At 49.0% G+C, this 23,656-nt stretch overlaps 2 protein-coding genes across 3 annotated transcripts; one reads left to right on the top strand and one right to left on the bottom strand.

The window, feature by feature from the left end:
* Nucleotides 1-8: 8 nt before the first annotated feature.
* On the bottom strand, nt 9-18,361 carry MYO19 (myosin XIX). Its single transcript, XM_085557218.1, has 25 exons — nt 18,209-18,361; nt 16,554-16,643; nt 14,824-14,968; nt 14,390-14,538; nt 14,040-14,153; nt 13,189-13,321; nt 12,904-12,973; nt 12,436-12,538; nt 12,126-12,222; nt 11,606-11,682; nt 11,176-11,266; nt 9,695-9,866; nt 9,425-9,498; nt 9,212-9,333; nt 7,475-7,588; nt 6,932-7,108; nt 5,987-6,133; nt 5,661-5,768; nt 5,020-5,090; nt 4,555-4,664; nt 2,709-2,854; nt 1,987-2,116; nt 1,745-1,830; nt 1,161-1,439; nt 9-768 (listed from the first exon to the last, which is right to left on the bottom strand). Exons 2-25 carry the CDS (start codon nt 16,563-16,565, stop codon nt 640-642), a joined length of 2,856 nt encoding a protein of 951 aa, XP_085413344.1. The 5' UTR covers nt 16,566-16,643; nt 18,209-18,361; the 3' UTR covers nt 9-639.
* On the top strand, nt 18,331-22,745 carry PIGW (phosphatidylinositol glycan anchor biosynthesis class W). 2 transcript variants are annotated; one of them, XM_085557219.1, is made up of 2 exons: nt 18,331-19,651; nt 20,192-22,745. In XM_085557219.1, exon 2 carries the CDS (start codon nt 20,206-20,208, stop codon nt 21,724-21,726), a length of 1,521 nt encoding a protein of 506 aa, XP_085413345.1. In that variant the 5' UTR covers nt 18,331-19,651; nt 20,192-20,205; the 3' UTR covers nt 21,727-22,745. The 2 variants fall into 2 exon arrangements, with proteins under 2 accessions (XP_085413345.1, XP_085413346.1); XM_085557220.1 differs by lacking the exon at nt 18,331-19,651 and adding an exon at nt 19,658-19,838.
* Nucleotides 22,746-23,656: the final 911 nt, after the last annotated feature.

The following is a 23,656-nucleotide window of genomic DNA, read 5'->3' as shown; positions in this document are numbered from 1 at the left end:
TCAGACACTTTGACAAGGCATTGAGCAGTTTATTTAAAATGACATACACAGAGCAGCTGAACATTTTCAAGATCCACAAGCAACAAGGGGAGGGTTCAGAGCACTCCTGGTGAGCCTCTGGGCAGGGTGATGCTGTCTGGGGAGCTCTGCAGACACCTGGTACCTGTGAGAACTCACAAATTTTGGTTCTGTAGATAAAAGCAAGAGCCCAGCCTTGCTTTTCCCTGAGACATCTGCCCCTAGGGCTGCAGCTGGCTGCTCCTCCCCACCTTGGGGACACTCGTGGTCAGTCAGGATGAATCAGGGATATTTATGTGCATTATTTTCTCGCTCTGGCTGCTGCAGGCAGTGCCAGCAGCATTCAGTTCAAGTATTCATTGCTTCAAGCACCTGATCTGTTGGAATTGATTTGTTCCCATAGTGTTGATATTTCCTATAACGTGGCAGGGAGCAGGAGCTGCCCCCACATACAGGAAATGTAATTTAATGTTATTATAATGTGTATTATCCCATTTCATCACGGTGTAGGTACATGGCAGCGCTGTGGAAGCTCTGAGGTAGCAGCAGAAGTGGATGTTGAGTGATTTGGAAGCAGCAGCTTGCAGAGAGCCCTCCTGGAGGCCAAGGCCAGGGGCAGAGCTATGTGGGCAGGAGTTCCTGTCTGTCCAGCAGGATCTGGTTGAGTCCCGAGATGGAGAACACCTCTGTGTGGGGCCTGACGTTGGCAAAATGCAGGGGGGACCTCCTGCAGTGGAACCTGACAGAGCCCTGCAGGGACAAGAGGGGGACAGTGTTCAGCCAGGTGTGCAGCTGACTTTGTTACTCACATTGAGATCTGGAGTGTGGATGAGGACAGAGGAACTCCTCCAGAGAGTCCCCACAAATGGATTTAGGAGAAATGGCCACTACAGAAACTACCAGAACTGTGAACTGCACTGAGATCAGCTCAGACTCTGGAGGTGGGAGTGCTCAGCACTGCACCTGGCAGAGTTTCTGTGTTTGCATCAAGTTGTGTGTGCAGGAACTGCAAACACAGAAACGTCCCCCCCCAGAGCCGGGGGTGCTCTGCAAGTGCAGTTTGTGATGGAAGGCAGTGCCAGCCAGTGGGAAATGCTGTCCCAGCCTGTGGCCGAGCTGCAGCAGGAGGGAGGGGTGGGTACCTGTGGGAGGGCTCTGATGGAGGCGATGCCACAGCCCGGGTGTGCCCTGGGGCGCTCCCGCAGCGCCCCGAGGCAGCGCAGCAGCGGCAGCGCCCGTCCCATGGCACTGCCAGGGCCAGCAGCCAGCACCAGGCCCAGGGGCCAGCACTGCACGGCTGCCTGCAGCGGCCACGCTGTGCCCAGGGCTCTGGCAGCTTCGGCCAGGGCAGCTCCAGGGGCTGGGAACTCCTCTCCTTCCCCCTCGTCCAGCTCCGCTGCTGCCAGCGCCGCCGCTTCTGCCTGCAAAAGACACAAGGACAACATTGAGAACGTCCTGGGCACAAGCTGGACTGCAAAACTGAGCCTGTCAGAGAGGGAGGCTGGAAGGGCAGCACACCCCAATTTCCCTGCAGGTAGGGAATGAGTTTGTTCTGCAGGATGAGCCAGAGCAGCTGTACAGGACTGGCATCTGCCCTTCAGCTGGAGAAGAGTTTTCTGCCCTTCAGCTGGAGAAGAGTTTTCTGGAGCACTGGGTTTATAGTTCTCAGTTATTGCCCTGAGAGGCCTCATGCTCCTTTTCAGTGCTGTCCTGTCCCCACACTCACCTTCCACCTCCTCCAGCCCCGCTGGATGGCACGGGCAGCCCTGCGCAGCCTCTGGAAGCGACTCTTGGCCAGCCAGGAGCGAACAGCTGAGGGTTGAACAAGAGAAACCTGAGTGCAGAGGATCTCAGCAGCTCTTGCACACGCTGGGAGAGATGGCACTCAGCCACTCGTGCCACTGGAGTCCCCCAGAGTAACTGGCAATGTCCCTTGCTCTGTTATGTCATCCCCACCCCACAAGTCACCTGCTTGGATGAGAGTTGCAGAGCGTTTCTCCTTTGCTGTTTTCTTCTCTTTAAATCTTCTCCAGCAGCACTGGATGCAAAATGCCTTCTCATTTAACACCTCTGCTCTCCTGGCTTCCAGGAGCTCCAGCTGCAGTGGGGAACAGGAGCCTGGAGTTAGGGATGGACTTGTGCTCACAACTCTTCCCTCTTTTACAGCCCCTTGGTGTTTGCCAGGGCACCTCAGCCTCATTCCAGTGTCCTATGACTGCTGGATTAGGTTTGAGAAGCGACAGCACTTCATTAGTGCCTTTCAGCTAACAGGGAAATGAAAATGGAAATGAAAGTGGAAATTCTTGGGGAGGAAAGGGCAGCCTCCCAAAGTCCCAGCAGCAGCAGGTTCATACCCAGCTCCACAGAAGGGGCTGCATCCTGCAAGCTTGGCAGAAGTGCCTGTGACTCCTTCCTCTCTTTCCCAAGGCCTGCTGGAGCTCACGTGGAGCTCAGGAAAGCTGCCACCTTTACTGGAATTCTGACACAAGTGCAGCTCCTTGTCCAACACAGAGGCCATTACACAAAGTGCTTTGCAGAGCTGGATTCTGAGGGGTGCTTGATTGAGTTTGATAATTGGATGGAAAATGCCCAGTTCTGCTCACTCTGGCTTGGCAGGAGTTTTGCCTCTGTGCCAGAATGTCCCCGAGGCAGGAGCACTCCAGAGGCATCAGCCAAGGAACAGCACTTACCAGGGAAGTGGCCAGGAACACTTTGGTTTTGCCACAGTAGACTGAGGGGGCTCCTGCTCCATTCCCTGCTCCCTGAGCAGGGGTTTGTCCCCTGACAGCATCCTGAAGGATCTCCAGCACAGCAGCACGTGGTGCTTTGTCATCACCTGGAATGAAACACTGAGGAGAAGGCACCACAACATTTGCAAATGGGGGCCAGGGCATTGTCTTTGCACTGAGATCTCTTGGCCATTTAGAGGGGAAACAGCAAGAGGGGAGGAGGAGATGGCTGAGAGCTTCATCTCAGATCCCACCAGGTGCCAGCAAGCAGAAAAGCAGTGGGGCTGTTGGAACTGGGCTGTGGCTGGGGGCTGCCTTCTCATCTCTTATCACCTCTGTTCTCCACAGGTAAAATTGTCACTTGGGATGGATCTAGACCAAAACAGGGAGGGCTCAGGTGTTCTCCCATCCCACACGGATGCACGAGAAAGCAGCAGCAATGCCATTAGGAATAGACTGAGCAGATAAGAAAATCACATTAAATACTCAAAACTCAAAGCTGTGGGAGCAAAGAACAAAAGGCAGGGAATTGTAGCCTTAATGTGCTGAAAAGTACAGGAAGGGAAGACAAATTCTACACAATTGTACAGCTGTCACAGGGCACTGGGAGCAGCTATGGGGTCCTGTACTGAGCAGGAACTTATGGCAGCAATTACAGGTTATTAAAGCCATTTCTGGGACACAGTGCACAATTTCTTACAAACAGGTCAGCCAGATGAATCTCTTTGGAAATAGAGACAGACTTAATTCAGACCTGGAACAAGAGATTGTTGAAAGAGTTCCTGCATGTACAGGGCTGGATGCATCATTCCATCCTGGATACTGTTTGCTTTTCTGCTATAAATATTTCTAAGGAGATGAGAGCATTTTAAGGTCCTGAAAACAAATAGAAGCAATTCTTGCTTACAGGAAGACATCTGGTGGCTCTGATGGCGTCCATGGGGCTGGGCTGATAAGGGAACCAAAGCTTATCCTCTTGTTTGGGCAATTGTTTTGCTTTGTTTGCAGCTTATTACCCCCTCAAGATAAAAAGAACTAAAAAGCCATCACAAAGAGGCTTTGCAGTTAATGGGTTTGCAATTGAGGGGGAAAGATTCAGTGTGTAAGTAATTTTCCAGCCTGCACTTCCTTACTTCACCCCATTTCCACAGGGTGAAGAGATTTCCACCAATTTTATTTATCTGAACAGGCTGGTCCTGCTTCCCACAGCTGCTGTTTATTGAACTGACCCACTGGGTGATGAGGGGATTCATCTGGGGCACAGAAAGGGGCTGCAGCAACCTTCAGAATTAAATGTAACCACCTGATGAGCTCCTCCTTTCAGGAGTTCATTGCAAAGGCTTTACCTGTGGGCTGCATTGTGTTTGTTAAAGTCCATCCTCACTCTTGCTTAGAGAAAGAGAAGTTTGCAAAAGGTGGAAGAAGCAGCAGAGTCCAGGTAAGCTGGAAGGTCAGTGATTCAGCAAGGAAACAAGGGGAGAGGAAAAGAAAGGAAGGAGAAGGAAGATAAAGCAAAAAGTAAGTGGTTTTCAAGTCTAGTAAAGAATCAACTCTAAATCAAATTATATTGGGCAAGGGGAACCCCAGACACCACTGCAGTGATTGTTCCACCCAGAAGGAACACAGAAAACCAGCAGTGAGGGGTAAGATTTCAAGTGTTAAGCAAATTAGAAACACAGGTTGGTGATAGGTTAAAGAAGTATTTTGAGAATAGTGGTGAATACAGTAATTGCCTGATCTGTGTGATACCAAATGGGTGCAGTGACAATTTTACTTGATGGCACGGGGATTACCTGAAGAAACTTACCTTTTTTCTCAGCAGGATGAGAGCTGCTTTTACTCCACACTCTTTTTTTACTGGAGCCCCAGGATTTTCTCAGTAGCTTGTAACGCTCAGTGAAACTTTGGAAAGGGATCCTGGGAGACAAATGTGCAGTGAATTCCAGGCAAGAACCATTACTGTAAAAAACTGATCCTTTTGCTGTATGGTAAATAACTCATCCCCTGAAGGGGAAAAATTCCAGAATGGCTTTGTGGATCCAGTGCAGGGGATGCAAACAGACTGATGCCTAAATGGTCAAACAGGCCAGAAAGTACAGGACTTGTGAAGAAATTCAGATTTCCCAGCACCAGTAGCAAAGCCAGGGCAGGAATTGTGCTTGGATATGCTGATGGTGCAAAATACTTGGGCTCCCTGCTTATATGCTCTTCTGAATAACTAAATGCCACTAATTGCTATAGAAATGGATTATGCTGAAGAAGCTGGACTTACCTGACTGGGAAACCTGCTGCACTGATGCTGATGGCTTCCACTATTCCACAGGCCTGGAGCTGGCTGAGAACCTGAGGCACAAATTGAGTTTGGTTTAGGCAATTTATTGCTTAAATTTATTTATTTAGCTGATTTTTGTGGAAGCTGCTCCTTGTGTGCCCTGTCCTGGGCATCCAAAGCCAGCAGGGTGTGAAAAGCCAGTGTTGGCATTTCCAGGCTCAGTGCTGGTATTTGCACTCTCAGCAGATTCCATGGGTGTTTAAAGCCTGGTTGCCCACCAGATGAGGTTCTCTAGTTACAGCTTGAGCATCTGCTGCTCTGCTCCCAAAACTTCTCAGCTTCCTGGACTGCAGGAGCGAGCAGAGTTCTGTTTTGAAGGTGTTTGTGTGCCCAGGGCTGCTCAGATCACCTCCACCTGTCTGAAGGGCTGGGAGGGCAGCAGCCCAAATCCCCCCAGCAATGAGCAAGGTGCAGCTGGAGGAGCTGCCGTTTTGGACAAGCACCTCAGGGACTCTGAAAGGGTGCCTATCTCACAGGAGGAAGAGCTGCTCCAAAATGTGCTGTGGAAAGAGCTTTGTGAGTGACTCAAGATGCTGAGAAAGCCAATGCAAAGCCCTGGGGAGAGGCTTTGGAAGAGTTACCTCTTCTCTCCTGAAAGTCATGGCCTTGCAGTCAGCGTTGGGCTTGATGCAGCGGATGTAGTGGGGTGTGGTTCTGCTCAAAATCTCCATCAGATGCTCCAGGGAGCTCTGCAGGAACAAACACAGGGCTCAGCAGGGCTCCTCCTCCTCCTCAGGGATCTCCATCCACCCCAGGAAGCTGCTCTTGGCAAGGATGGCTCTACAGACTCAGTGTTAGAGCACTTCCCCTGAGCAAAAAATCCACTCTGTGGATGCATTTCATCAAATCGTTGATGGTAAATCCAGGAAGTTCCCAAAATTACAGCAGAAAGCTGAATAGGATGTACCTTGAACTTGGACACCACTGTAACCACAGCTGCTCTGTTCTGGGTTTTGGTGTTATTTTGGTTCTTTTCTGTCACAGGAAATAATTTTTGAAGCAAAGGGTCCTTTGACTTCTGCAAAACGTGGACCAGCTCTGGTGGAACAGCATCCTGCAAACAGACATGACCTGTCAGTACCTGGACCTGGCAGGCACCTGCACCTCTGAAAATAACTAAGTATTCCACATACAGAGGTAGAACAGTATTTCTGATGGAAATTTGATGTGACCACAGCTGCAGTTTCAAATCTGATGATGTGCATTCATTCATAGTCAGATTTAGGGACAGAAAACAATGTTTGGTTGAACATTCAGTAAATCCAGTCAAATGTACAACTGCTCCCATCACTGCTGTTGTTACACAGCCTAAGTGAGCTCCAACTTGCAGGGGTGGTTTAATCCCTGAAGGACAGACTGCAGCAGACATTAGAAATATTCATTTGAATTAAGACATGGTGTTTTATTGCTGGGGATGTCAGAGCTGAGAAGGGACCCTGCTCTCTGCAAGCTATTTCACATATCAGTCATTCCCTGATGGCCAAAATTTGAGTACTTTGAGCACTTTCAGCAGTTAAGCCTACGCTCTTGTTGCTCATAAATTTATCTGAATTTTTTTGGGAATTAAGTGCTGTATTTGTAGTTATAAAAATGCCCTGATGCCATTAACAATTCTGCATCCCCCAGGAGTGGAAGAAGCCCTAATTTGGTGATGGTTCAAGGTGTAAGAAAGCATCCGCTCGTGCCAGTGGTGATTCAGAGAATCACACCAAGGGCATCACCCAGGTTTACAAGGGCTGAAGCAAGTTATGTCCAGTACCCAGCACTGAATATATCTACTTGACTTAAATCACTTCAGGTCTGTAAGATGCTTTTAAGGTTTTTTTAAACAGCTCTTTCTGCAAACACCTACCTTATTTTTCTCCACCATTGCTGCCAGCTGGTAGCAGACTTTGCCAGCATAATGTGAAATGATAAAGTTGGGCTTCTTACTAAACTTATCTCGACTTAAACACTGATTACTGGACAAGGCTTTCTCAATCCTGGTCTGGAACAGGTCAGTGTTGGAGGCTCTGTTCAGACGACACTCCTGCAAAGGACACACAACTGCAGCATCTCTTCTTTGTCCCAGAGAAATGACTCTAAAAGCTACAACGTTTAAAATTCAAATCATAGCAATTTTACCTTTAGAGATGCTTTGAGTATGCAAGGCCTGAAATATTGGGAAGGAAAGGGGGGAAAGAAGTAATTGAGGGTTCATGTTTGAATCAGAACATCCAGGATCAGAGGGAAAAAGACAACTTGGAGCAGAAAGAAGCAGTGGCATGATTTTGTGAAGCTGAAGCCCTGCAGAAATTTTATAGCTGGCAGGTTTTCTATGAATTTACTGTTTGTGTTTTCTGTGGTGGTGTGGGACAAAGGCAGGAAACTGGGCGCAAGAAATGATCACGCTTACCTCATTCAGCAAGGAAAAAATGCTGAGAGGATTTCCCTCTATCAGATCAAGGCAGTTCTGGTTATCCTGGTAGTTTATGAATGACCACTGCAGGCCTTCAGCTGCATATTCTTCCTGAAGGAAGAGGGAAGGGGTTATTCTGCAGCAGAGGGCACCAGAGCTCAGGACTCTGAGCCTTGGGCAGCTGATCCAGGTCCTGTTTGAGGAGTTAATCCCAGATCAACACCAAGCTTGAGAAAAAAAAAACAACCCATGTGAAGGTATTGTAGCCCAGGTAGCTTCTGGGTGTGGATCAGAACCCACTGGAGCAATTTATCAGAGGATTTGGGAACCCCATGGATTTATCAGAGTGTGCTGCAAGGCTGCTTTAGAGAGCAAACAAAGGCCACAGTCACACAAAGCCTCTCCTGGCTGTGCTGAGATTTTCCCTGAAGGACAAGGAACAAGCAGAACTCCTTCCCTGGACTGGGACACTGCCCCAGCCCAACCTTTGTGTGCCAGGCTTTACTGACTGAGCTCCATTTAAAGCAAAGCCTGATCTGCAAGGAAGTACAGGGAGATACTGGCTGGAATAATTGGTACAATATTTATGCTGAATTACAGGACAAACTGTCAGCAGTGTTTAACAAGCACAAGCTCTGGGCAGTTATTTGAAAAGCCTCCTGCCAAAAGCTTGCTCAGCACAGCCACTAATGGCATTTAAGTGGTTTGGGGGACAGCCAGATCCAGAGGTAAGAGGGCAGGCAGTGAGTGGGAGGGGTGCTATAAACAGAGGTCATGGAGCTGTTTCAAGCAAAGCAATTGTGTGCTTGAACTTATTTTCCATCTTCTCTGACCATTAACCCCTGGCATGCTGACCAGGGCAGGCAGGGAAAGCAGCCTGGCAATGGCAAAGCACAAACAGCAGTCAAAGAAATCCTTGACTCCTGAATAAATTGACAGAGCCCTGCTGTGAGGCAGGAGGTGCCAGCACACTGCTGCCATAAAGAAAAGAATTTCCCTGATTCCAGTTAATGGCAAAGAGCATTTTGGTAATGGATCTGCAGTGGGGAGGGGCAGAGCAGCAGCCCTGGCAGGGACTCTGCACCTTGCAGGGCACTCAGATGAGAGCTGGAATTAGCAGTGTGTGACCAGTGAGGGACTGCACAGGGCAAAAAAACCTTTTCTGCTGTGAAACAACAGCATCTATGTCTCTCCTCACTCAAGATAAAAGCTGGAGCACGCTGGGGCTTTTTTAAAGGCACCAGCGTGGCTGGGTGCAGGGAGCTGTGCCCCTGTGGCTGGAGGCCTCCACAGGTCCCACGTGCTCAGGTGTGGGTGACAGGGTTCTGGTGGGCTCTGCCCTCACACCAAGCTCAGCCTAGAAGATCCACTCTTTAGGGGCTTTATGCTTCATGGCTGAAAGCAGAAACTTCCAAGAGAATCTCAATTCAGGCTGCACTTACCCCAAGAATTTAGTCTCAAGTGTTCAGCTCTTTGAGGAAAAGCAAACAGTCTGACAGGCAGAGATCCAGTGGGGCTGGGAACAGATTTCCAGTCCCCAGGGGACAAAGCTGTGTCATTCCAACTGCCCCACACTCCCCTCTTTACAAAGCCACTGCTCCTTCCCACTGCTTTCTGTGGCATTGCTGACTGAAGCTTCCACCTGACCATGGGCACAGCAATGCAATTAAAGTGACAAAAAGATGCTGGTTTAAATCAGATATGGAAGATTTGATCCTCAGTTTGGGGTATTACCTGCTGTGCCTTCAGGTAGTGAGCTACAAAGTGCTGCTGCAGTTTCTCATTGGCATAATTAATGCAGAGCTGCTCCAAGTTGTTTTCAGGGAAGGCTTCAAACCCATAAACATCCAGCAAACCTGGAAGAATGTGGGAGGACAAGGAGATTTAGTTTAGGAGCAGCTTGGAGGGCTGTGGCCCCTGAGTTAAACCAGGGTGGGATATCCATACCTATGAAGCTGGTCCACACTGAGGGATCAGTGTAGATGTTTTCATTGATGACCAAAACCAGCCACTCAAACAACCTGCAGACAGCAACAATGGGATTAGCTGGAAGCTGCTAGCTTGCAATAATCAGAATTGCTTCTTTTCCTGCTGCTTCCATCAGTGTCACTTGGAAGGAAGAGGAATTTCTGATGTGCTGCCATGGAACAGCAGCACGTAAATCCCTCTGGCCTCCCCATTCCCTCCCAAAAGTCACCTGGATTAGCCCATCCTTACCTGGCATAGATGACTTTGGCCAGGCAGTCCCTCCTGGTCTCACACTCAGCTCTGGAGCACGGCTTCTTGAACACTTGCTGCTGTTTTCCAGCAGTGATTGTTCGGATCCTTAAAGATTCCAGGAGCTCCTCAGTGGGAATCTGGAGCAGATCCCCCGTGCTCTTCACAAACTCTTGTTCAGGAGAACAAACAGTGGAAGGTTACCTGGTGTGTTTGTACCTCTGGAGGTAAGGAAGGTCTAGAGATGGTGCAGGAAAATGCCACTTCCATCAGCTCCCCAACTTAAATGTGGATTTTGGATCTTTCTATCCAAACTTAGGAATGAGTTTTCCAAAACCAGACTCTTAATTTGGACGCAGAGTGCCCCTAGAATTCTGGGTCCTCTCTTTAAAATGAAGGAATACCAGAAAAAGCTGAAGTTGGCCACACCAAAGCTGTTTTTCTCTCTAGGCGTGTCTTTGTTACTTTTTCACCTTTTTTGAGTAGGGACCTCAAAATGCAGACAGACAAATCAAACAGTCATGGACCAGGAAAAAAGCAGGGATTTGGGGATAGAAAGGAAGTGAAGAATGAGTATTTTCTGACAAAGCATTTAAGACCTTTCTCAGCTGAGCTGTAGTCAAAATTATTTGGATATTAAGTAATTTGAGTTGAAATTTTAGCAGGAACCTTCACTATTCAGGGCAGTTTTAGTTCTGAAGGAAATCCAGATCCACAAGCCTCCTAAAAGCGGAACAACCTCTATTTCTGCTGCAATTTAACAGATTTGTTGTCACTGCCTTTTGGTCTTTATCACAAAAACTTCCAAGCTTTCATGTGAAAAGCCCTGCTCTCCCTCTGGGTCAGATTTCTGCCAGGCCTGTGATGGCAGAGTAAGATTACAAACAAGAGCCACAGTTCTGCCAATAATCCTCCTGAAATCACTGGGCAATGCTGCAGTTGCCCTGACCTGTCAGGAAGGATATTATCTCTCAGGGCAGGGGAGCATTAGGTTTTTGTTTGCTCACAAAAACGCACCTAAATTTTGGGTTGCTCACGGCCTTGATCATCTCCCTTATCAGGAGAGATATTGTTCAAATTATTTTCTTTAATAAGGAATTATTTCTGAATTAAATGAAGAAATTACATTAATTTAAATTAAACAAATTCAATTTAATAATTTAAAATGCAATAAATTCAATACCATTTAAACACATTTATTAATTTTCAAAATTATTATTAATAAAGTAATTAGTCTTATTAGTAGTTAAAAGGAATTAATAATGAAAAGTAAAAATAGTTAAAATTACTCAAGTGAAAATTTGGTAGATGTAATAAATTTTAAGAAATGTTAATAACGAAATAAATATAAGTAAATCTAAATTAACTAATTAAATAAAGGAAAGAATTCTCTCCATTCTTTCCTTTCTCTAATCCTTTCCCTTGGCCATCTGCGCTGAACTAACAAGGCTCTGGAGCATGGCATGGTTGTGTTGCCTCACCTTTGGTTTTGTCTTCCAGTTCACAAGGCTGAGATTCATCCCCTGGATTAGAGAATTGAACGTTCCCAAGGTGCAGAAGGCCTGATAACACCTGGAATGCAACCAGGGAGTTTTTCAGGACAGCTTCCCCCAAGGCAGCTCCCCTGAGCCTTCCTGCAGCCTGGAACAGGCCAGCTCCTGCACATTCCTGCACAAAAGGCAGCCAACAGATCCCAAACTTCTGAGCTTCCCCAGTGCTGCAGCTCCTGAAGGCAAACTGAAAATCAGAGGTGCAGGCTTTGGGCTCAGATCTACCCTTCAGCTGTGAGCCCTCCAGAGAGGAGCAGCAGCTCTGCACGGTGACAGGGATTGATCCCAGCAGCAATCCCACCCCGGGAGCTCATTCCCAACATCCTCAGCAGCCTCGTGCTGTCCCTGCGGTGTGGCTGACCTTGAAAATGTTGCTCTGCGTGGCAGGGCCGATGCCCAGGTGGAACATTGCCCCTCTGGTCACCTCGAAGCAGTCCTCTGAAAAGCCAAACAGTGCTCTTGGAAAAGCCAAGCACACAAACAGGGGCAAGCAGAACATCTCAGCACATCCAATCCAGCTGGGATGGTCAGAGGAGAGCGGGGAAGAACGGGGATGCTGCCTGGGGAAATCCCAACCCACTGGTTTTTTTCTGTCAGGTGGAGCACATGCAAAAACAAAGACAATTTCTAAACAAAGCCACAAAGATGCAAATTTGCCAGGCCAGAACCAGCTGTTTTAAGCCAGGTGACTGATTTTAAGCTTTAAGACTTACTAGTGCCAAGTGAAACTTAAAAAGAATCCCATTAATGCAGGTGGCTTTGCAAAACATCTGCTGTTGGCTGGCCAGGGGATGGAACAGGATGTATTTCTGCCTGCCTCCCTTTAAAGCTCCAGCCATCATTAATGGATTGATTAATTAGTTAGTGAAGCTAATCTTTACCATCTAAGTTTCTTTCAGAGTTTGGCAGCCAGCGGTACTCAGCCCCTTCTGGAAGGTTCCACTCCAGCCTCTCCTCTGCAGTAGCACCTTTTGTGATCTGAGACAGAAAACAAGGTAAAAATTGAATTCTGCCTTTGGTGTTTACACAGCTCCCAGACAGTGAAGAATAACATACTGGGAGGATGATTTAATTTGGAAGCCTGGCAGACAGGGAAACTGGTAATTATTAAAAGTTGCAACTGTGCTAAATCTGGTGATTCCATCCCCGCTGTGTGGCAGAAATGCTCAGCAAAATCAACTGAAGGCAAACCTGATAAAAAATATGGAAGTTTCTTTCATTGGGGGCCTGATAGGCAACTCTTGTTTTCTCCAGAAGGAAAGTCTGGATGGAAGCACCAGTCAGATGATGGAATCTGGAGAGGGAAAAAGAGGAAAGATTTCAACAAAACCTCTTCACAGAATCCAAGAGGGGTTATGTTGTTCTGAGACCAACTGACTGTGAATGTTTTGCAGTTCACCTTCAGTTTTATTCATATTTTATTCAGAGTTCTTAACTACATCTCTGTTTTTCCTTTGCTGTCTCTTAAAGATCATGGTAAGAGCTTGCAGAAGAAGAAAAAGGAAAATAATAACAGTTTAAGCTGCCAGCAAACCAAAATATGCTCTAAAGACATAAAATATTCTATAACAGACTTCAGAATATAAGCTTTAAAGGAACGGGATAATAAAGATTTAAAGGAACAAGACAACAGGTAAGGTTTTACACAGTAATTCTTACCTGTCCAGCTGGAGCTGGATGTATTTCCCAAACCTGCTGCTGTTGTTATTCCGCAGGGTGCAGGCATTCCCTGTGAAATTGCCAGTGGCAGACACAGAACAGTCAGAGTGGTGCCACTCTGCCATGCAGCACATACAGGTATTTAGGGTACTCTGTAAATAGCTCCAGTATTTGAAGAGTTTTTTTTAAGGAGAGGACCAAGAGAAAGCTTAGACTTGTGTGGGAACAAAGGAAATTGCCACAGTGGCCATTCCTTTACTTTGTTGCTAAAAAAGCCACATTTACCAAAAGCTTCCATGACAGGGTTGGAATCCAGCACTCTCTTCTCTATCCTTTCCACAGTTTCATTGCCTTTTGGGGAGATAGCTGAGGCAGCAACAGAGGCATAGAACTTCATGAGGCAGCGAGAGGTCCAGGTCTGCAAGACAGAGATCTGACAGTAGCTCTTTGTTTCTAACATGTTATCAGTGATGTCACACAGTGTGCAGGTGGAGGGGAGGCTAAAGAGAGGAACTGTGTCAGGTTCAGAGCTCTGCTTCAGTGGGAACTCCGTGCCACAGACACACATTTCAGTGCTCTGCTGAATGGCACTTCCATCGAGGTGTCACCAGCTGGAAGCTCAGCCAGAATTAACAGCTATTGCCTTGGGATGGAATGAATGAGAATGGATTTGGAGGCATTAACATTCAGCATTTGAATCACCTTGTTCTTGGGCTTTAAAATGCCCTCCTCAGCATGGTCCTGAGCAGGGATGGGCCATCACAGGAGGGCCAGGGCAGGAGCTGAATCCACTGCTCCAAGTCTTTACAGAGGGTTTGCTGAGACTCACAGAGCTCCCTGACAGACCAGGCTGAGGCATTAACTCAGTGAACTGCTGCTGAATGATTCAAACCCAGCCCTCCAGAAATGACAGATGTCACCTGAAGAGCTGCTATATAAAGCAGAGTGTGTTTAACTGCAGCAATCACTTAATGCTTCACACACATTTCAAGAGAGTCGTGCTGGGCAGATTGGCTACGTGCTGTGTCAGAGGGGCTTTTAATTCATCTTTGCTCATTCACTGCACTACTCTGCACTACAAATCACTGGCAGAGTTCGAAACTTGAGAGCAATGTCACAGAAAAACATTTCCTTACCTTCCCAGCACCACTTTCTCCACTCACAATGATGGACTGGTTCACAGGGTCCATCTGCTTTTGGACATTCCTGTAGGTTTGCTCAGCCACTGCAAAGATGTGAGGTTTTAAATCCTGGCAGTGAAAGAGAATATTTATATTTAAGAGTACAGTAACCACACAGTTCAACAGCAATGGATACCAAGGTCATCTCACATTCACCTGAAAACAGCACTGCTCTTTGAACAGAACTAATATTTCACTAGAAATGGGGTTTCTCCTGTGGGAGTATTTTGCTCAGATGAGTTTAGAGCAAGCAGTTGGACACCTGGGCTCTACAGAAGGACAGAGATCTCAAGCACAAGGGTTACCTGAGGACAAAGTGCAGCGTGGTACTCCCTCATGAGCTCAGGTGAGTAGAGGCAGGAGAAAGGCTGGAAAGGATTTAAAGCCACCAGGCTGCAGCCAGCGTTTGTATAGAACAGGTTGACTCTGTATCTTGCTTGCAGACATTTCAGAACTGAAAAGCAACACCTTCTGTCAGCATCTTTTGCTAAGTGTGTTTGACCCTTGCTGTGCCTGTTGGTAACAAGAGTCTCAGGTGTGTTCCCATCAGGTTTAATAGAGAACGAGGTGATCAAGAGACTGATGTAGGTGTAATATACATAATTGTACATGTAATTAATATAATATACAGAACTCCTGTGTCCACGGTGTTAATGCAGTGAGAGCAGGAATGCAGTGGCCATGTGTCAGTGGCCAGCAAGGTAAGGGATCCCTCAGCAGACTGTCCCTGGCTGCTCACCTGTCCTGGTTGTCACTGGATTCACTTTGGTGAGGTCGTCGAAAAGATGCAGTTTCTCTTCATCACCGAGGAAGGCTCTAACTTCTTCTTCAAATGATTCACTGAGGTCATTCTGGATGAGAGAATCTTCCCTTTGGCCATTTTCCTGGAGGGGATGTCAGATCAGCACCAGTGAAAGGTGAAGAGCTGGACTTTCACCTCCTCCCCTGCTCTAGCTCTTCTGCTGCTTCCATGTCACCAAATTTCAGTCTCAGCAGGAGCCAGACCTCAGAATGTCACAGCTACTCCTCCTCCCAGCTGCCTCCTCCTGCTCTGATGCAGGAAAAGGGTTCTGGCTGTGAGCAAAGGCACTCAGAGAAGGTGGCCTTGGGCTCACACTGCAGCTCTGCACACACACACCCCCCATGCTCGTGCAACTGGCTCATTTCTAAGCCTCTGCCTGTCGTGCACTCAATCCAAGCAGTGCCCTGGGCTCAGGGAAGCAGGAAGGGCTGGCTGCAGGTACAGCTGGAAGCCCCTGCAGGCCAAAACAAATGCAGCTTTCCCAGCAGAGACTCTCATTTTCAGGGTGAAAGCTGCAGAGTGCACACATCACAGCCAGGGCACAGGAATGGTGCTGGGGGAAGAGCTGCCCTGCCTTAGCTGAAGTTTTGTCCCCTGTGAATCACTTAAAATATTCAAATCTCAGCCTCTGGGCTCCCATGTCCTTGACAACATTCTTTGGAAGGACACACTTGTCGTATGGAAAACCAGGCAGAAGAGATATTCCAGGACCTGTTTGCCATTACTGGAGAGAGGCTAGAAGAGAAAATGAAGAATGGAAAAGATGCCAGTCCTGATTTCTGCACTCTGTACACTCCTCTTCTGATCTCCTTCTCTTTGACAGAAAGTTCTCCAAGCTATTCCTGCTCACCTGTACCAACCAATGAACAGCTACACCTTGTTTGTACAGAAAATGCTAAATTTAGTTAGCAGCATTCCCACTATGTGAGATGAGCCCATTAATTTAGGGGAAATGCACTGCAAACCCCACTCAGCATGTTCCTGAAAAGGAAAAAAAAAAGCTATAATAGTGTACTCATTTAGGAGCATTTTTATCTTTTGCAGACAGCATAAATCCTTCCTTTCCAGTGATACAGAATTTTACACAGTAAGGGAAAAAAAAAAAAAAGCTTAGCAATGCAGTAAAGCACTGCCATCCAAGTGATTTCTGTTATTCTCCTCTGCATGAGCATTAAGCAGCTTGCTGCTGTCCCAGGACAGACACCACAATTAGCAAACACTGCGTGGACCTGAGGAGTTCCTGCCCATTCCCCTTTCTCCCTGTGCTCCACCAGGCAAGTCAAACCCACTGTGAGACTGCAAGGCCTGAGGAAGGGCCTGGTTCTGCTGCCCTGCTCAGCATCACTTCAGCTGGGACGATTGCTCAGCCAAAAGTAGAAGAATGTTTGACAAGAAATCCCAACTCTCGTGTCCATTTATCTTCCTGAGCAAACACCCCCAAGATGTGTTTGCTGCCTGCATGAACACCTGCCCTGTTAGAGCCCGGGGCACAACAAAAATCACTGCCTGGTGTCTCTAACACAGCTCAAACCCACAGTAAATAGGTCCAGTCAATTCATGAATATTCTTTAGTAGTTACCTAATCTTGACTGCATGGAAATAAGCCAAGAATTCTCTCCTGGCAGTAACATTTAATTAGCACACACAATTCCTGCTTTTCTTTTTACCTGCTTTGGCATCTTGTCCAGGCCTGTGGACGGGAACACTGGAGAGGGCCTTTACTTTAGGGTACTTCATTCAAATCACACTGGAGAATGCTTGAAAATAAAGAAAATAAAAAGGCATTTAGATAAAAATAACTCAGGGCATGTAATTCTCCAGAGGTTTCCACAAGCAAATCCCGAGGACTTCAGGCAGAATTAGTGATCCCAGTGGAGCCCAAGTAACCCTGGAGCTGGAAATCCTACCCAGAGTGATGGTTATGTGCTGCTGCCCCTGCAAATAAAGCTTTTTTGGAGGGAATCGTGTATATTCCATTTCATCAGGAATAAAATGCTTTGCTTCTCTTTAATAAAGCAAGTTTTATTGGCAAAACCTACAACTACTTGTAAAACTCCTCCTGTTTGGAGAAACAGAGCAGATCTGAGGGTCTGACAGTGCCAGAGAAGCCAGAGCTTTGGGAAGGGGAGTGACTCAGAGAAGTTTGTGTTGTCCCCTTCCTGTTTCCTTTGAAAATCTCTGGGAGCCAACCCAAGGTGAGTCATTTGAATTTCTGTGATAAACGCTGAGGTTCCAGTCACACTGCCAGGAAGAATCCTGTCCTTCCTGCAACTGAACCTGCCATTACTTCCATTCCTTTTTTATTCTAATTCTATTCTAATTCTATCCTAATTTTGTTCTATTACACTCTTAATTGTTTCTATTCTATTCTATTCTATTCTATTCTATTCTATTCTATTCTATTCTAATTCTATCCTAATTTTGTTCTATTATGCTCTAATTGATTCTATTCTATTCTATTCTATTCTATTCTATTCTATTCTATTTTCATTCTATTCTATTCTATTCTATTCTATTCTATTCTATTCTATTCTATTCTATTCTATTCTATTTTCATTCTATTCTATTCTATTTTCATTCTATTCTATTCTATTCTATTCTATTCTATTCTATTCTATTCTATTCTATTCTATTCTATTCTATTCTATTTTCATTCTATTCTATTCTATTTTCATTCTATTCTGTTCTACTCTATGCTATTCTATTCTATTCTATACTATTCTGTTCTTTCCACTCTATCCCGTTCCTATTCAGTTCCTCTTCTTATTCCATTGTTATTCCCATTCCATCCCTAATTTCCTTCCTAACCCGGCATGAAAACACCACACGGAGTCAGCCCGGAGTCCCCGGGCGCGCTCCCATCCCCAAAGCCCGGTCCGATCCATCCCGCTCTCCCGGCAGCGCATTCTGTGCCGGTGCCGGCAGATCCCGGGGGACACGGGGGACACGAAGGGCAGCACAGGGACACGAGGGACACGGGGGACACGAAGGGCAGCACAGGGACACGGGGGACACGAGGGACACGAAGGGCAGCACAGGGACACGGGGGACGCGAAGGGCAGCACAGGGACACGAGGGACACGAGGGACACGAAGGGCAGCACAGGGACACGAGGGACACGAAGGGCAGCACAGGGACACGAGGGACACGCCGGGGACGCCGCGGGCCGCGGCAGCTGCCGGGCGGGACCGCTCGGGCGCGGTGTCCCCGGGCCGCGCGGTGTCCCCGGGCCGCGCGGTGTCCCCGGGCCGCGCGGTGTCCCCGGGCCGGGCCCGGCGGCGGTGCCGGCAGCCCGGGAGGGCAGGGCGGGCTCGGGACTTACCGCGGCGGCGGGCCCGGAGCGGGGCCGGGGCCGGCAGCGGAGCGGGGCGGGCGGGCGGCGGAGGCGGAGCCGGGGCGGGGCCGGGGCGCTGCGGAAGCGGCGAAAGTGCGGGCGGGGAACGCGGCCCGGATTTACCGGGGCCGGCTTTACCGGGGCCGGCTTTACCGGGGCCGGCTTCACCGGGCCCGGCTTTACCCGGCCCGGATTTACCGGGGCCGGCTTTACCGGGGCCGGCTTCACTCGGGGCCGGCTTCACCGGGCCCGGCTTTACCCGGCCCGGATTTACCGGGGCCGGCTTCACCGGGGCCGGCTTCACTCGGGGCCGGCTTCACCGGGCCCGGCTTTACCCAGCCCGGATTTACCGGGGCCGGCTTCACTCGGGGCCGGCTTCACTCGGGGCCGGCTTTACCCGGCCCGGATTTACCGGGCCCGGATTTACCGGGGCCGGCTTTACCGGGGCCGGCTTCACTCGGGGCCGGCTTTACCCAGCCCGGATTTACCGGGCCCGGCTTTACCGCGGTCCGGCTTTACTCCAGCCCGGATTTACCGGGGCCGGCTTCACCCCGATCGTGCTTTACCGAGCCCGGCTTTACCCCATCCCGGCTTTGCCCCATCCCGGCTTTGCCCCAGCCCGGCTTTACCCGGCCCCGCTTTACCCGGCCCCGCTTTACCTGGCCCCGCTTTACTCATCCCGGCTTTACCCGGCCTCGCTTTGCCCCAGCCCCGCTTTACCCATCCCCGCTTCACCCCATCCCCGCTTCACCCATCCCCGCTTTACCCGGCCCCGCTTCACCCCAGCCCCGCTTTACCCGGCCCCACTTTACTCATCCCGGCTTTACCCCAGCCCCGCTTTACCCGGCCTCGCTTCACCCCAGCCCCGCTTTACCCGGCCCCACTTTACTCATCCCCGCTTTACCCAGCCCCGCTTTACCCGGCCCCGCTTTACCCATCCCGGCTTCGCCCCATCCCCGCTTCACCCGGCCTCGCTTCGCCCCAGCCCCGCTTTACCCATCCCGGCTTCACCCCGGCCCCGCTTTACCCGGCCCCGCTTTACCCGGCCCCGCTTTACCCGGCCTCGCTTCGTCCCAGCCCCGCTTTACCCATCCCCGCTTCACCCCAGCCCCGCTTTACCCCAGCCCCGCTTTACCCATCCCCGCTTTACCCCAGCCCCGCTTTACCCGGCCCCGCTTCACCCCATCCCCGCTTTACCCCAGCCCCGCTTTACCCATCCCCGCTTCACCCGGCCCCGCTTTACCCATCCCGGCTTCGCCCCATCCCCGCTTCACCCGGCCTCGCTTCGCCCCAGCCCCGCTTTACCCATCCCCGCTTTACCCCAGCCCCCCTTTACCCATCCCCGCTTCACCCGGCCCCGGCTCGCCCCGGTCCCCCCCGGCCGCGGCCCCGCCGCTCGCTGCCCTCGGCGCCGCCCGTGCCCCGCTCCCGGTAAGCTCCCGCTGCGCCCCGCGGCTGAGCAGAACCCTGATTAATTCTCGCTTTTTCCATCCCCCGCGGCTGCTGCTGCCGTAAAAAGGCACCTGGGGGGTGCTGGTTGTACTCATCAGGCAGCACGGTGTTGCGTAGGGACACGTTTTTACATTTCTGTGCCATTTGGATCAGAGGATGTGGCAAAGTATGTTCTACAGAGCTGTGAGATTATTCACCATTTGAATATTCAGAGGAGAATTTGATGTTTAGAGATCTCCCTCAAAAATGTACGGAGCATCTTGTTGGAACACAGCAGGATGAAAAATGCTGGCACTTCCTCAAGCCTGTGCATGTCCTTGGCTTCCCAGGCCAGCTCCAGTGCTGCTCTGTGTTCTTTAAATGGAAAAGTAATTCAGTAACTTCTGAAATCAATGTTGGTTTTGTGAACTGTCAGAGACAAGTTCACGTTTTGTGTTTTCAGAGGAAGGAGTTTCATTTTTAAGGAGTTTGGAGACCCATTTTACACAGCTACCTCAAGTTCACGTTTTGTGTTTTCAGAGGAAGGAAGAAGAATGTCCCAGAAAGAGCTGAAAGAAGCTTTTATCAGCAACCTGAATGGAACGAGTTTGCTGGAAATTTCTGCAGGCTTGTCCCTGCCTCCACTGTGCCTGCTCTGCAGAGGGCTCCTCCTGATCCTCTACTACCTGCACCATGGAAAACCTGTAAGCTCAAGGAAGTGCAGTCTGCTGCTAGACTTCTTGGTGCTGGTGTCTCCTCTCCTGTTCTCCTGCACTGTCTTGTCTCCTGTCATCTTTTTCATACCACTTATCCTCGCTGCCTTCTGTGCCGGAATATTTTCCAAAATATACAGCCAGAGAAAACGGGAGGCCAGAGTACCCTTTGGGCAAATTGTAAAAGAATTCCAGAAGGCATGCTTGGACCCCGAGTGCATTCCAGCAATAACTGTGTTCCGTGTTTATGTCAATGTGCTGACATCCATCAGCATTCTGGCCGTGGATTTCCCGCAGTATCCCCGGCGATACGCCAAGGCCGAGACCTACGGCACCGGAGCCATGGATTTGGGGGTGGGAGCCTTCATCTTTGGAAACGCTCTCGTTTGCCCTGAGGTTCGGCAGAAGCCTCACACGACACAGCCCAGATTCTCCGGCCTGGCCAGGCAGGTGTTCTCCGTGTGGCCGCTGATTTCCCTCGGCGTTGGGCGGCTGCTGAGTGTTAAATCCATCGAGTACCACGAGCACACCTCGGAGTACGGGGTGCACTGGAACTTCTTCTTTACCTTGGCACTGGTGAGACTCGCAGCATCTCTGCTTTTAGCCATATTCCCCAAACATAAGGCTTGGCTGGTGGCTCTAGCCGTGGCCGTGCTTTACCAGCTCCTCCTCAGCACTACCTCTCTGAAGACGTTCATCCTGCACGGGAGCGACGGCAGGGGCTCCCGGCTCGGCTTCCTCGATGCCAACCGGGAAGGGCTGCTCTCCCTCTTTGGCTACCTGGCCACCTACCTGGCGAGCGTGCAGGTGGGGCTGTGGCTGCTGCGGCGCAGGAGCTCGGTCAGGGGCTGGCTGGAAGCCCTCGGGGGGCTGGCGCTGGCCGTGCTGCTGCTGTCGGTGCTGCTGCAGCTGTGCCAGGCGTGCACGGAGCCCGTGTCCCGCCGCCTGGCCAACCTGCCCTTCTGCGCCTGGGTGCTCGCCCACTGCCTGCTGCTGCTGGCCTTCTTCCTGCTCGCTGACCTCACCTTGGTGTTCGCCAAGCTGCTGGTCAAGGGCTCCAGCGTGCCCTGCTGCTGGGAGGTTGTGCAGCCCCCTGATTCCGGGAAAAAGCGCGGAACGCAGGCCGTGCCGGTGGGAAGGCAGGACAAGCTGTCACAGCTGTGCCTCATTAGTGCTATTAACAAAAATCAATTGCTGTTTTTCTTGCTAGCGAATGTTCTGACTGGTGCTGTGAATATCTTGATAGACACAATCCACAGCAAGGCTGCCTTTACATTGTGCATACTGCACTTGTACATGTTTTTTAACTGTTTAATTATGTATATATTGCATGCCAGAAATATAGTATTAAAGTTTTGGTGAGCCCACTTTGGCTGACTGGACTAGCTGGACTTTGTTTGCTGCAGTTGAATGATGGTATTTAATGGAAAAATTAGTATTTTTCCTGGATGTGTTGCAATAATGTATAATTTAGCAGAGCTTTTTATTATTTAGTGTGGATTACTCTTTAATGGTTCATTTTACCAAATTATACAGTCAATGATCTTACCTGTTGGGAGTTGTTGCATGTTATCCTGAAAACTTGGGTTTGGAGATTGCTGAATATTCCTGCTGCTCCTGAGAGTAAATTGCATTTACAGTTAGTGAACTGTGCTCATACCAAATGAATTAGATAACTAGGTAGAGCAGAAACCAGATGAAAAGTAAGAAGATGAGTAATTATATGGAGAGAGAGGCCTAGCTGTGTCAAGATTTACCTAGTAAAGGCCCTTGCATAAGTAATAGATAAGAATAATTCTTCATATAAAATGTATTGAATAAGTGGATACTTGAAAATATTTTGGCCCCAGTCCTGCAGAGACTTATACATATGCTTGACTTTGATGGTAGTAATTGTGGAATGTTAATCATACACTGAAACCTAAATTAGCCTTCGAATTAAAGCTAAATTTTACTTCCGTCCCCACTGATGAATATAAATGAAGACCTGAGATAAAGTGTGATGCTCTGAAGGATAAACTCAGCTGCAGATGAATTCATAAAGCAGTTATTGGAGGTTGTGGTGCAGATAATAAGAACCACACTTCATAAGAAAATACAGAGATACCAAATGAATTCAGCTCCAACCTGCAGACCAGCACATTGAATACTGTATTTTGCCAGCTGAGATGTCTCCAAGTGGGGACATTTGGTATTAATTTTTATTAGCAAACAAACAGGCTGTACAGGGTCAGGGTTCTGGCAATGGCTTGAGAAGGGAACTGCTCAGTTTCTCCTTGCAAGTCTTCCTTGCAAGGCCAGAGCAGAGCACCCTCTGTGTTCCCTTTCCTGACTGTGACAGTTCTTCCTGTCCTCATAAAGTTGTTGGGAAGAGAAATACACTTAAAGATTGTGAGGAATTCAATAATGGGATATAAATACTTTAGGAGTAGAATTCCAATGGTAGTTGATGATAGATGTCCGGTGTCAGTGGAGTTACAGCAGTACACATGGGCCATATTTCATATTTCCCCTTGTCTATCACAAGTGATGAATCATCAGACCTTTGGAGAATAAGCCTCTAAATCAGATTCTTTAAGACAGACATGCTGTGGAAGAGACATAAATTTATTAAGTTCTCCAAGCCCCTGGCCAGCAGAAAGGTGAAGTCTGAGGATTACAGGCTGTGGCCACGCTGGGTTCATTCTTGTTTTCTTCCAACTTAAAGCCATGTAGTCTTGAGAATTAAAGCAAACCAGCCTGTATTATCCTGGGGACAGATGCAAGAACTGGCAACAACCTCTTAGAAACAGTTGTCAGTTTATAGCAGAGTTTTCTGGTAACTGGTGGATGTGTTTCTTTTGAAACACTTCCTAGACAAGAAAGGTCTCCCTCGTGAACCAACTGGCACTATTCATTTATGCAAACTTACTAATGGATATTTATTTTTGAAATGTTTAAAGCCCAGGACCTGCAGCGAGTTCTGCCTGTGAGCACAAGCCTGTCGGTGTGATTCAGAACGGATTGGGTGTGACAGGCAGAGCTGTGTCTGGACAAGCACAGGGCACCAGGTGCCAGCTGCACCGGGTGAAGCAGGGAGGACGTGGGAGGTCTGGTGGGCGAGCTCCACGCGGGCTGGTGGTGCCAGTTCCAGGGCTGCAGCGTGGCTGCCACAACAGCAGCGAGCCCAGGGATGGTGTGCACCCGAGTGAGAGCTGCCCTCTCACCAAGGCCAGCTCCTCATCCTGGGACTTCTCCTGCTTCTGAAACTCTGAGGAGTAACTTAGAGGCGGTAGCAGGTGGCTTTAGTCTC

Source organism: Lonchura striata, chromosome 19 (assembly GCF_050655825.1).
Source record: "Lonchura striata isolate lonStrDom1 chromosome 19, ASM5065582v1, whole genome shotgun sequence".
Classification (NCBI taxonomy): Eukaryota; Metazoa; Chordata; class Aves; order Passeriformes; family Estrildidae; genus Lonchura; species Lonchura striata.
Note: the sequence above shows the minus strand (reverse complement) of the source record. Positions and strands in the feature narration are given on the sequence as shown.